Raw genomic sequence first — 11,141 nt, 5'->3', positions numbered from 1 at the left:
TTCACGAAAGGTAGTAGCCCCCAGTGCGATACCACTTAAATTGGGGGATGGACTCGCAGCTCGTGCGGTCAACATATTTTCTTCCGTACACCCAAGACTATAACAACAACAGATATCCAGGATGTAGTACGAAAGTTCGCAGATGCCACTTCTTTAGCCGCTGAGGCAGGCTTTGCAGGGGTTGAAATTCATGCTGCTCACGGGTATTTGCTCACTCAATTCCTATCATCGGATTCCAATAAGCGAGAAGCTGCGTACGGCGGAACGGCCTCTGGGAAGGGCAAGGATCGTGGTCGAAATAATTCATCGGGGTCAAGGCTGTTGGAGCGAGTCTGAACAAATGTTTATACGCTGTGATGAGTCTGGAGCGAGCCACGAATGTCAATACGGTGCTTGAAGATGCCGAGAATCGATACCATTCTTACAACATTGAAGCTATTGATCCATCCAGCCTTGCAAGTGTACGCAAGGCCGCTGCGCGTATCAATAGCAGGTATCAAATGGCATTGTTCCACCAATCAGGGCATTAATATTGAATGTTGGATGGCATGAACAAGCGACACAGACCTGGACTGAAGACGGCTTTGATATGTCATTTCAAGTGAATTATTTATCGCATTTTTTGCTAACGCTCCTTTTACTTCAGAGTTTTGATAAAAGGTGTGGCCGGGTTATCGTAATAGGAAGCTGGACTCACGAGTAATAAAAGCTCCACCAACTGAACAGTTAACTAGTCAACTAGTAACGAACCCATGAATAGCACCCAACATGCAAGCAACAGACTAGGCAACATTGCCAACGCCTACCAATCGAGGAAGTACCAACGAATCTTTAATGAGGCGGCAGATACCAGTGACATTGCCAAGGACGGTGGTGTTCACAAAGGGATCACCCCGCCGATCGGCTAACTAGCGGGTATTAGACGACATGGTGCTGCAAAACTCTGCCGTGTTATGATGTAAGTGTTTGAAATAGCACCAAACACACGACGGGCAAGTTCTGATAATGGATCATGGTCGAGAGTTATCTAGGCGCCTAGAAAAAGACCCTAAACCGTCTGGAATATCTGTTCTAGCTGTTGACTCCGCCGCTATGCCAACTGAAATTAGCCGCCGAAATGACTGGGCTTGGGGGATATTTTTGGCCCAAATCGTCCTCAAAATCGTTGCAGTCATCACAACGTTAAACCTAATGGGCCCTTCAGAACAACGTGGAAATCTGCTGGTGATGTATTGCACGCTGGGTTTGAAATAGACACACTGGGCCACCCAAATGGAATATATATGAATGGGTCCAAGAGAGCGAAGGCTGAGGCTGAATCAGAAAATTTGGTAATGAGGGCGCAGCTATAACGTGACAGCTTAGGGTACGTGCAAGCAATTGAGGGAGACATAATGCTTGTAGAATGGCGATAAGTCAAGGGAGGAATACACCGTTCATATAGCGAAGATTGCATACGCCACACATAATTAGGTATCATTTCCTTCCAGCTGAAGTCGCGGCAGAAACTTAGGGTACACCAACTGGAGAAACCGAAATATGAAATAGTTACTGTATTGCGTGGGCGGTACTAAACGGCGAATCAATAATACATACCAAAACTACCGTCTAGGTTGAACATTGAATCGGCCATCTAATGGAATGAGTGAGGTGGGGTCTAAAGATGGGAGATGCATTGGGAAGTTCACCACCTACCATGAACCGCCAATCTTCTGCTCCTTCACCCATATTATCAAGAGGCATTTCGTGAAGCGCGCCAGTAGAATTCTCAACATTGTCCATTGTAGCCACGCGGCTAAGTATGGATAATGATGCTGCAGATGCATCGTCAAGCGCGCCTATTAAAGATGCGGGAGTGCAATCCTCCACTGGATATTTCAGGAGTGCTTGAATGTGTGCATCAATTACGCATATGAGCAGGTGTCCCTTAATGTTGGTTTCGCCGGCTTCTATACATTGTATAGACCAGGCCTTCGCGTTTTTCAGCACTGTAAACAGATCTTGACTTAAGGGTATTGGGCCTAGGCTTTCACTGTCTTGAATCTGTGCTCTAAGCTCTGCTGCGATAAGCAGGGTAGCCTGAAGTAAAGCAGTTCGATAAAATCCCGAGCCGCAGGTGGCTAGGAGAGTTAACCTATCATGAGGCGACGAAGCAGGGCATTCATTCGACTGGCGAGGGGGAAAGGAGGAAGTCTGATAGATGCTATGCCATATTTTAGAAGAGGCCTCAATAATGGCCTTTCTCGTGAATGTATAAGCTGATTCTTGCAAAGATATACCGAAAAAAGGCATATGCAGGCAGGAAAGATACTGTTGCATAATTAAATCAACTGCGCGAAACTCAAACAGAGGCGAGGGGCAAGATTTGCGAACATAGCCTTGTATAGTGTGGCATAAAGACTTGTAAGCAGATCTGAGTTCCTTGTCAAGTTGAAGAGTTGTTTCGTAGGTGCCTAAAGAACCGTGACTGTTCAAAAAAGTTATCACCGCTAAGCGCTGGGGCAAAGTGTCACGGAGAGCCATGGAGATCGACGTTTGGGTAAATTCATTCTTTTGTATAGCGGTAGAATCCTCGATTTGTTCATCATCGAAATTTCTCGGAGATTTTGTGTCAAAATCATCAATAGAGAATAATGGAGGTCCCCCGGAAGTTAAGCTCGGCTGAAGGCAAACTTCAAGAATCGTATTCCAGACTCTGCGACGCATTTCTATCACAAACAAGGTATTTCCAGGTACTCCATCGGGGTCTTTATGCAACCCCATATAGATTGCTCTTCTTAACAAGGTACCGACTGACACCCACATCGGATCTCCGTCGATGCCTACCATTTCTTGGGCAAACAGAAGTAACAGATGTGACTGTAATGATTGAATGTTAAATCTTGATTTGAATTTAGGGTCCAAAAGCCAGGCCTGGGCTTCATATATCCATTTATTTGCCAGAGTTCGTAAAGAGAAGTCCTTGTCGTAGGTGACCGCACCGATAGCGAGTACTAATTTAACCTGAACTACGAAAGCGTCGTTGACTGCAGGGTCTACTGCAGACAGGAACAGTGTCTCATAGACCCTTCTAAAGGTTGGGATGTGCAGAATTCGATACACAGACTCTATAGTCTGGAGGTAACAGTCCACAAGCTCGTCAGACACCTTTTTGGAAGGGAGATCCAGAGTGAGATTGATAGGGCCCGAGGGTACTCGCCGCGACTTGATAGTTCTAGCCAACGCCTTACACTTTTCAACATTGGAAAGAGCAATAGGTTGGTTGTGTTGTAAATGCCGCTCGACTGTCCCACAAATGTCATCAAACTAAATAGCTGTCATTACCTGATGCTCGAAAAATTTTCCATGTAGCACAGGGCTTACCAGAGAAATCAGATTCACCCAATGACTTTGACCAAACGAACGCCCTTTGTGTGTGGTAGTACCGGATATAGCAAGAGGTCCACCCGGCAAACCAGCCCTACGGTGGATCTGAAATGTACCGCCGAGCTGCGATGATGTCTCTTTTATTCTAGGCGACGAAGTGTTGTAGTTATTTAGGTTGAGATTGTGTGGTTGATTTACTCGAGAGCTAGCCCTGGTGCTATCCATAGAAACTGTGTCATTGGACTGCTGGCTTACCGCGGCAGATCCATTTGTAGACCCTTCCGTCAGCGAAGGTGGATAGCTCTGAGAAGCAGGCCTTTCACTGGATATACAATCTGCGCCTTTTAGATTTGACCCTTCAACTGAGATAAGCGCTGTCGGCTTATTACTGGTATCAAATTGTGGTGGTAAAGGCACCGACTTATGCTCATAAAGACAAGACTTGGCCCGAGACCGTACACAGTTGCTACAAGGCTGCCCTCGGTTGCACCGAATCTTCCTTCTTCGGCAAAGGGAGCAGGCCCTATACGACCTTTACCATCAGCCTCGATAGCGAGGTAATGAGGAAGTGGTGGAGATAGCTTACACGGCAGGCCTTCGCTGCCGACGCTCTGCCTCCAGCATCACGATGCAACTTCCAAGTCTTTAGCGCCAACAAGATGGATAGCTGGCGGTTAATGATACCAAATATAAAGTAGCAGGAGTGCTTAGAGTAATAATAGTCATCATAACGGGCGTCTGCTTTGTTGGTATCGGCAAATGATGCAGCTATCAGTTTGACCACGAGCCAGAGCCAGAGGTTGGTTAGTGGTCGTTGTCAAAGAACGGCTGGTAGTAAGATCCTGGAGTTTAAATTCTGTACGCTTACCTAAAACGTTGAACTTTAAATATCACGTGACTTTGTTTTTGGTCCGTATCGTCTCCCATTTCCCGTCGCTCGGTTAGTTAAGGTTGGCGGGCGGCTCCGAACCCGAGTCCGACCTCAGCCCCGGCCGAGTCTGGCTGCCGACCGCCAACCCGGACGTCAAGACTCAACAGCAAATGCATCACAAGGAGCCGAACAAAAGAGCCACTGCCACTGCGCTGAACTGGACGACAGATATAAAAGACAGCATGTATAGCATTATGGAGGGCCTCCTGTTCGTTTATATGCGTGTCTACAGTTTGGACACCGGCATATCCATTTTGCTTGCATTGCTAACATACATCTATCCATATACTTGTCAATCATGAAGAATACTGTGACCACGCCAGGGACACCCCGTCAGAATGAGGGTAAAGTGGAAGAGATGTCTCCCACAACTCCAAGTTTCGGGGAAGCGCCAGACGGTGGAGTTAGAGCATGGCTCGTTGCAGCTGGAGGTTCTGCGATATTCTTCTGTTGCCTGGGCTTCTCGAACTCCTTCGGTGTATTTACTGAATACTATCTCTCCCATCAACTCAGGGGAGAATCTCCTGATAAAGTGGCATGGATTGGTTCACTATCAGCCTTTCTCTTGTTCGCAACGGGAATAATGGGCGGGCCGTCCTTTGATCTCCTGGGCGCCTGGGTATGTCATCCATTTGAAGGATTGTCTTAACAAGTTGTACCATGACTGACTTCATAATAGATTATAATACCTGCCTCAGTTGTATATGTCTTTGCAGTAATGATACTTAGCCTATGCAACAGTTACTGGCAAATCATGCTTGTGCAGGGCGTTCTTATGGGTAGTATTATGGGCTTCCTGCAGTTTCCGGCCTTTGCAGCTGTCTCCCAGTATTTTGACAAGAAACGCGCGGCTGCCCTGGGCATTGTGGTGTCTGACTCCTCGATCGGCGGTATTGTTATCCCTATTGCTTTGTCAAAGATGCTGAACAGCTCTACCGTGGGGTTCGGATGGTCAGTAAGAACTATAGGGTTTCTCATTTTACCATTCATGCTCTTTGCATGCCTTACCGTCAAGGCGCGGCTCCCTTCTCGATCGACCGCTTTCTGGATACCTGCGGCATACAAAGAGGTGAAATTTATCATCTTGATTGTATCCCTATTTTTCATGTTTGTTGGCATGTTCACCCCTCTCTTCTTCCTTCCAACGTATGCAGTGTCGAGGGGCATGGATCCAACGCTTGCTGGTTATCTGCTTGCCATCACTAACGCATCCTCTACTTTTGGCCGTGTTATTCCTGGTGTGCTAGCAGATAAGTATGGACGCTTGAATATTTTTTCCCTTGGAGGAGTTATAACAGGTATTGTGATTTTTTGTATGAACTCGGCCGCAACCGACGCTGCATTAATTGTATATGCGGTTGTCTTTGGGTTTGTGTCTGGTACAATCATCTCTGGGGCCTCTGCGGCGTTTTCTCTATGCCCCAAAGACCCTCGAGATATTGGAACGTACATGGGGATGGGAATGTCTATCAGCTCCCTCGGTGGCTTAATCGGCCCACCAGTCAATGGAGCCTTCGTTGATAGATATGGGAGTTTCTTTGAAGTATCAATGTTCAGTGGGTTCATGTGCTTGTTTGGCGGTTTGGTCGCGCTTATAAGCAAACACTTCACTACCGAGGGCCTTCTTGGAATGGTATAGGGGCGGAAACCATTCCTCTTACTTCCGTGGAGAGTTGCAATACGGGTTAAGTCCATGTCCTAACATGAGTCTATCGGTCGCGAAGAGAATTATTCCCTCTCGAACAGAATAGCCCATTTGTATGGTGTTTTCGTTAGGGGGTTAATTAAATTAGAAATTGTTCTTGATTAAATTGATGCAGAGTTCCACTATGATACTAGGATAATATCATGTATCATGCACAGTAATCTTGGTGAAATAGAGCGGGGTTGACGCTGGGTTCCCACCAAAATAGGTAATGGTCGAGAAAAGCCATACGTGCGTACATAGGGAGATGCTTGTATCATGTATGAACTTGCATCATGATAGCTTGTAACCCCCCATGATCATCTTTATATCTTTATGTCTGCGGGCCTTCACAAGGCGATGAGTGTCTTGACTACCGGCTTTCCGTCGCGGTAACTGTCTAACACTTCATTTGCATAATATGCATCAAGGCCTTGCCTGACAGTATATTTCAAGGGTTTAATCTTGCCGGCCTCGAGGTATGTCGGAAGCCTCTCCCAGAATTCTTGGGCGAAAGTTCGGTTGGCTTGCCAAACACCAAACACGTCTCATACGATAAACCCAGCTGCTTTCTTCATAACCTTGGTCTCGTCGACAGGGCTGTCCGGTAAAAGCCGAGCAAGTGTCCCCGTTTTATAGCCTGCTAAAGCGTTTAGAGGTAGACTCTGGCCTTCAGGAGGGTTTACCGCATCAAATGCGTAGACTAGCTCATCACCCACCACTCGTATGATCTCATTGAGTATGGTATCGTAGGATCCATGGGGTCAAGTACATAGTTGCTCCGAAGCCCTTGAGATTTGCATCATCTCCTCCTAAACAACAATCTATACCTGCCAGTCTTGCCAGTTGTACAGCAAGTTGGCCGCCATTTGAGCTGACTAACAGAGTGGCATTGGCACCTGCATAATCAAAGCCACATGCATCTGAGGACCACTGAGGAGATGTTGAGCGTGCCAAAGAGTGCAAAAGTGAAGCGATAATACTTCACGGTATGGTGGCCGGTTCTTGCTCGGTTATTGTGATCAACCGACCATGCAATTCCACGATTCTACCGAGCCTCTCTCTGCAATAATAGTCAATGACCCTGCAACGGCTGTTTTTGTCAAATCCAATGGTTGTTGGAACATGGACCACAGGACCATGGGACAAAAAAACATGAGCCAAGTCTGCGAGTTCTAGCAACAAGCGGATGACTAATCCCGACGAATGGCCAAAACTGGCTCTTGCTTAGTCAGTTATTATGAACTTTAAATTCACGTGATCGTACCTGATTAGTCATCTTGCAATTCCAAAGAGAAGAGGGAAAATAAACATCAACAAGAAAACGACGAGGAGGAGGAAGCAAAACATCGAGCAAGCAAGCAGAGAAATTGACCGACGCGGACCTTGTCTCCCTCTCCAGCGAGCAAAAGAGCCTACAGCTATGTTCCAGGGGCTTGGTCTTAGCCAGTCGCCGGCCTCTACAGGCTCGCTGTTCGGCCAGGGGGCTGCTGAACAGCCGGCCCAAGGTACAGCTCAAGCTCCAGCTCAGCGCCCTTCGCTCTTTGCGCCCAGCTCAAGTAAAATATATCTAGTCTTCCCCAGGTGTGGTATGTGTGTGTGCTGTTGCTGACAAGTATGATAGATACCACAAGCGGCCTACAACCTCCTTCTGGCTCGAGCATCTTCGGCCAATCTACCACCGCTGCCCAAGCTGGTCAGACCCCGGCAACAACTGAGCTCCCGTCTCAACAACCTCCCACCGCCGCGCAACCACCCACTCAACCCGCATACTTCAGCAGCCTGTTAGAAAAGGGCAAGAAGCGACCCCTCTCGAGCTTCCAGAATGTCTCCTCCGTTGAGTTGCCCAGTCTCCAGCTTGGTTTGGATGACATTAGAAAATCTGCCCGCGGTCTAGGATCGACCAGTCCTCGCAGAGCGTCTCATATGCCTGCCATCACTGAACATAAAATGTAAGTGGTGACCATAACTACACAGTTCGTCTTGATGATATCCTCCTAATTTGCATCTAACAGGCTTTCATCTCTCACCGCATCTGGTATCTCGCCGGGAAAAGTGCTGCAAGACCTCCACACCTTCAATACACAGACAGGTATCCCGGCAGTTCCAGCTGCACCGGTGCCAGCTCCGTCGGTATCTTTCGAACAAGAACCCTTTGACCCCGATAACCAAAAGTTCTTGCGGCGGGTGCAACAGCGCGGTAGAGAGGCTATGATTGCCGAGAGCCTGGCCAGAGCTCGTAAGGACTTTGACGCTTTCCTCGAGGACAAAGTTAGTCTCAACTGGGACGAACAGCGCCAGAAGATCTATGAGCATTTTGGCCTAGTATCAAAAGACGACACTGGATCTGGCAGCTTCGGTTTCTCCAGACGTGACCAGGTCGGAAAGGCAGACAGAGATGAGCAGGTAGGCTTCCAATCTACCAGCCGCAGAAGTGTCTTTGGCCGATCCGGTCTATCCAAGTCAATCATAGGCTCTGCCAGCGTGGGCGGCGCCGGATCGATCTTTGCCGACTCTACCACGAGATCTATTGCCTCACCACAGCAAGGTGGCGATTCTAGATCTATGCGGGAGAAGATAGGACATTTTGGCTTGAAGGTCCAAAAGTTAAACGAAATGAGACTCCAGGAGAGGACGTTTCCGGTCCTGCATGAGTTTGCTGAAGCTCAAAAGGTTGCAGATAGCGATGTGAGTAATTTACCCACGCGGATTTGTCTAACAGTACTGTGAGCTGACTTAAAATTTATAGACCCCAAAACAGCTCATTGAAGCCTACCATGCCCTAATCAGTATCACCAATGAGCCTGCTAGCTCAGTAGGCTATTTTGAGCCTGGTGCTCTACGGCCGCGTCAATTCGCCAAGGACTACAGAGAAGATGGCCCCAATTCTATCGAGGCTCTAAAGATGAGAAAACAAATCATTAGCGGGTCAAGAAAACATCTTGAACGTTCGTTCTACAGAGAAGTTGAAGAAGCAATCGCTAAAAACCCCCGGGAGGCCCAGCTGGGTGGTGTCCCTACCATTATTAATAAGATTCGAGCTTATATCCGACTGCGTGCAGCACGGAAGGATCTTGCCCCTGACGGAACAGAGCTGCAGATGGTGAATGACGATTATTGCTGGATTCTCATCTTTTATCTCCTCCGATGTGGGTTCATTGACGAGGCTGCTGAGTATGTAAGCCGCGACCAGGGTTTCCGCTCAATGGACTATAAATTTGTCACCTACATGACCACGTACGCTCAGCACAGGCGACTGCCCCGTGACCTACAACAGAAGATTGGCGCAGAGTACCAGCAACGCCTACGGAATGCGCCGGAGAACACCATTGACCCGTATCGGATGGCTTGTTACAAGATCATCGGTAGATGCGACCTAAACCAACGCCGGCTTGAGGGCTTGGGTCAGGGAGTAGAGGATTGGATGTGGCTGCAGTTCGCTCTGGCGCGGGAAGACACCCGGGCCGAGGAGGTAGCTGGTGATATTTTCGGTTTAGAAGATATCAAGAAGGACATTGCTGAAATCGGCCAGAGGGTATTTCCCAAGGGCCAGGAAACCCCTGGTGCCTATGGTATTTTCTTCTTGCTCCAGATTCTCGGTGGGATGTTTGAACAGGCTGTTGCATATCTTGGTTCATATGCACCCATAGACGCAGTCCACTTTGCCATTGCTCTTGACTATTATGGTCTACTACGCGTGTCGGACTTCTATACCTCTGGGGATGAGCTTTGTAAGTTTTCCATCTTTTATCCACAAATACTTGGGTTTATACCTTTTACTAACTTATTTCAACAGTGTCATTCACCACACGCCAACTTCCGCAGATTAACTTCGCAGCCCTAGTCATGCAATACACTGGGGAATTCCGACTAGGGAACGTTGATGCCGCAGTGGACTATTTCACCCTCATCTGCTTGAACACAGATCTTCCTGGAGAACTGGGAAAATCTCAGGCTGCCGTATGCCACGAAGCTCTACGCGAGTTTATTCTTGAAACACGAGACTTCGCCAAATTGTTGGGTGATATCAGGTCCGATGGGACTCGAATCAAGGGTGTGATCGAACAGCGATTGAAACTAATCAACCTCGATGACCAAGAAGAGTTCCTCAAGGCTGTCACTGTTCAGGCGGCCGCTGTAGCCGATGACAAGGGACTTACTGCAGACGCCGTTCTGCTTTACCATCTCGCAGAGGAATATGACAATGTTGTCTCGATTCTCAATCGGATCCTCTCTGATGCCGTTTCTGTCCCACTTGGTGAGACAGCCATCAAGATTGAGCCCGTTAAGCCACGAACAGGAGGCCAAACCTCAACGGCAGCGTCCCTTGAACCAGGAAGCAGCCTTAGCCTAACCTCAGTGGATGATCCCGTTGTCTTAGCTAAGAATATGATCAGCCTGTACAACACAAATGCCCTTTACTACCAGAAGATCCACCCTACCAATCGCGAGGCATGTGGTCTTCTCCTGCGCATGATGGAGGCCAAATCAAAAGTGGAGGCAGGCCAGTGGGCTCCTGCTTTGGATGTAAGTTTTTCGCTATTTACCACTATATCTCTTCCAATCGCTCCCGAACTAATATATTTCCAGGATATCAACAATCTACAAATACTACCACTCACTGCCCAGGGTTCAGTCACCTACGTCCGCAGCGCAGTTCAGGCATTCTCCTCTCTACCCCCCGTCATTGCTCGCAATGCTGGCAACCTAGTGATATGGAGTATAATCTGTATCAGCCGCGAGCGAGAAAGGATGTACGCTGGTGTTTACGAGAATGATATGCGGCAGACCCTTCTTGACGAGCTTGTGCTCATGGCAAAGGATCTGATGGTGTTTTCTGGAATGATCAAATACAAACTCCCGCCTAGGGTCTATGAGACATTGGCTAAGGCTGGTGGAGATGTTGGACTGTCCTTGTAAATGACGAACTCTTGATATCCTGTTTTTTTACCTCTTTTTCTGTTACTGCCCACCAACATAATGCCACTCTAGATCCGCGGAATAATGGTACATCTACTTGTCCAACGGATTGATGCGATAGACTGGACTCGTCGCTTACTACATAGGCTGTTTCATCTCATCCTACATGAAACAACTACCAACATCAAACCACCGATAACATTGTCTATTCTCTCTCGCACTTACGCGGCTAAATAATGT

General features: G+C 47.8%; 3 protein-coding genes across 3 annotated transcripts; 2 read left to right on the top strand and 1 right to left on the bottom strand.

Moving 5' to 3' along the window:
- Positions 1-1,608: 1,608 nt before the first annotated feature.
- Positions 1,609-3,990, bottom strand: TRV_01181 (C6 transcription factor, putative; the record flags this gene model as incomplete). The annotated part of the gene is made up of 3 exons (XM_003024618.1): positions 1,609-3,306; positions 3,364-3,754; positions 3,953-3,990. 3 exons carry the CDS (start codon positions 3,988-3,990, stop codon positions 1,609-1,611), a joined length of 2,127 nt encoding a protein of 708 aa, XP_003024664.1.
- A 605-nt stretch (positions 3,991-4,595) lies between these two features.
- On the top strand, positions 4,596-5,936 carry TRV_01180 (uncharacterized protein; the record flags this gene model as incomplete). Its single annotated transcript, XM_003024617.1, has 2 exons — positions 4,596-4,916; positions 5,064-5,936. The coding sequence occupies 2 exons, from the start codon at positions 4,596-4,598 to the stop codon at positions 5,934-5,936; spliced, it is 1,194 nt and encodes a 397-aa protein (XP_003024663.1).
- A 1,234-nt stretch (positions 5,937-7,170) lies between these two features.
- TRV_01179 (uncharacterized protein) lies at positions 7,171-10,901 on the top strand (the record flags this gene model as incomplete). Its single annotated transcript, XM_003024616.1, has 6 exons — positions 7,171-7,211; positions 7,257-7,570; positions 7,606-7,933; positions 7,997-8,669; positions 8,731-9,712; positions 9,778-10,901. The coding sequence occupies 6 exons, from the start codon at positions 7,171-7,173 to the stop codon at positions 10,899-10,901; spliced, it is 3,462 nt and encodes a 1,153-aa protein (XP_003024662.1).
- Between the last annotated feature and the right edge of the window lie 240 nt (positions 10,902-11,141).

This window comes from Trichophyton verrucosum (assembly GCF_000151505.1).
Source record: "Trichophyton verrucosum HKI 0517 chromosome Unknown contig00100_1.f1.exp, whole genome shotgun sequence".
NCBI lineage: Eukaryota > Fungi > Ascomycota > Eurotiomycetes > Onygenales > Arthrodermataceae > Trichophyton > Trichophyton verrucosum.
This window is presented reverse-complemented; position numbering and strand designations above follow the sequence as displayed.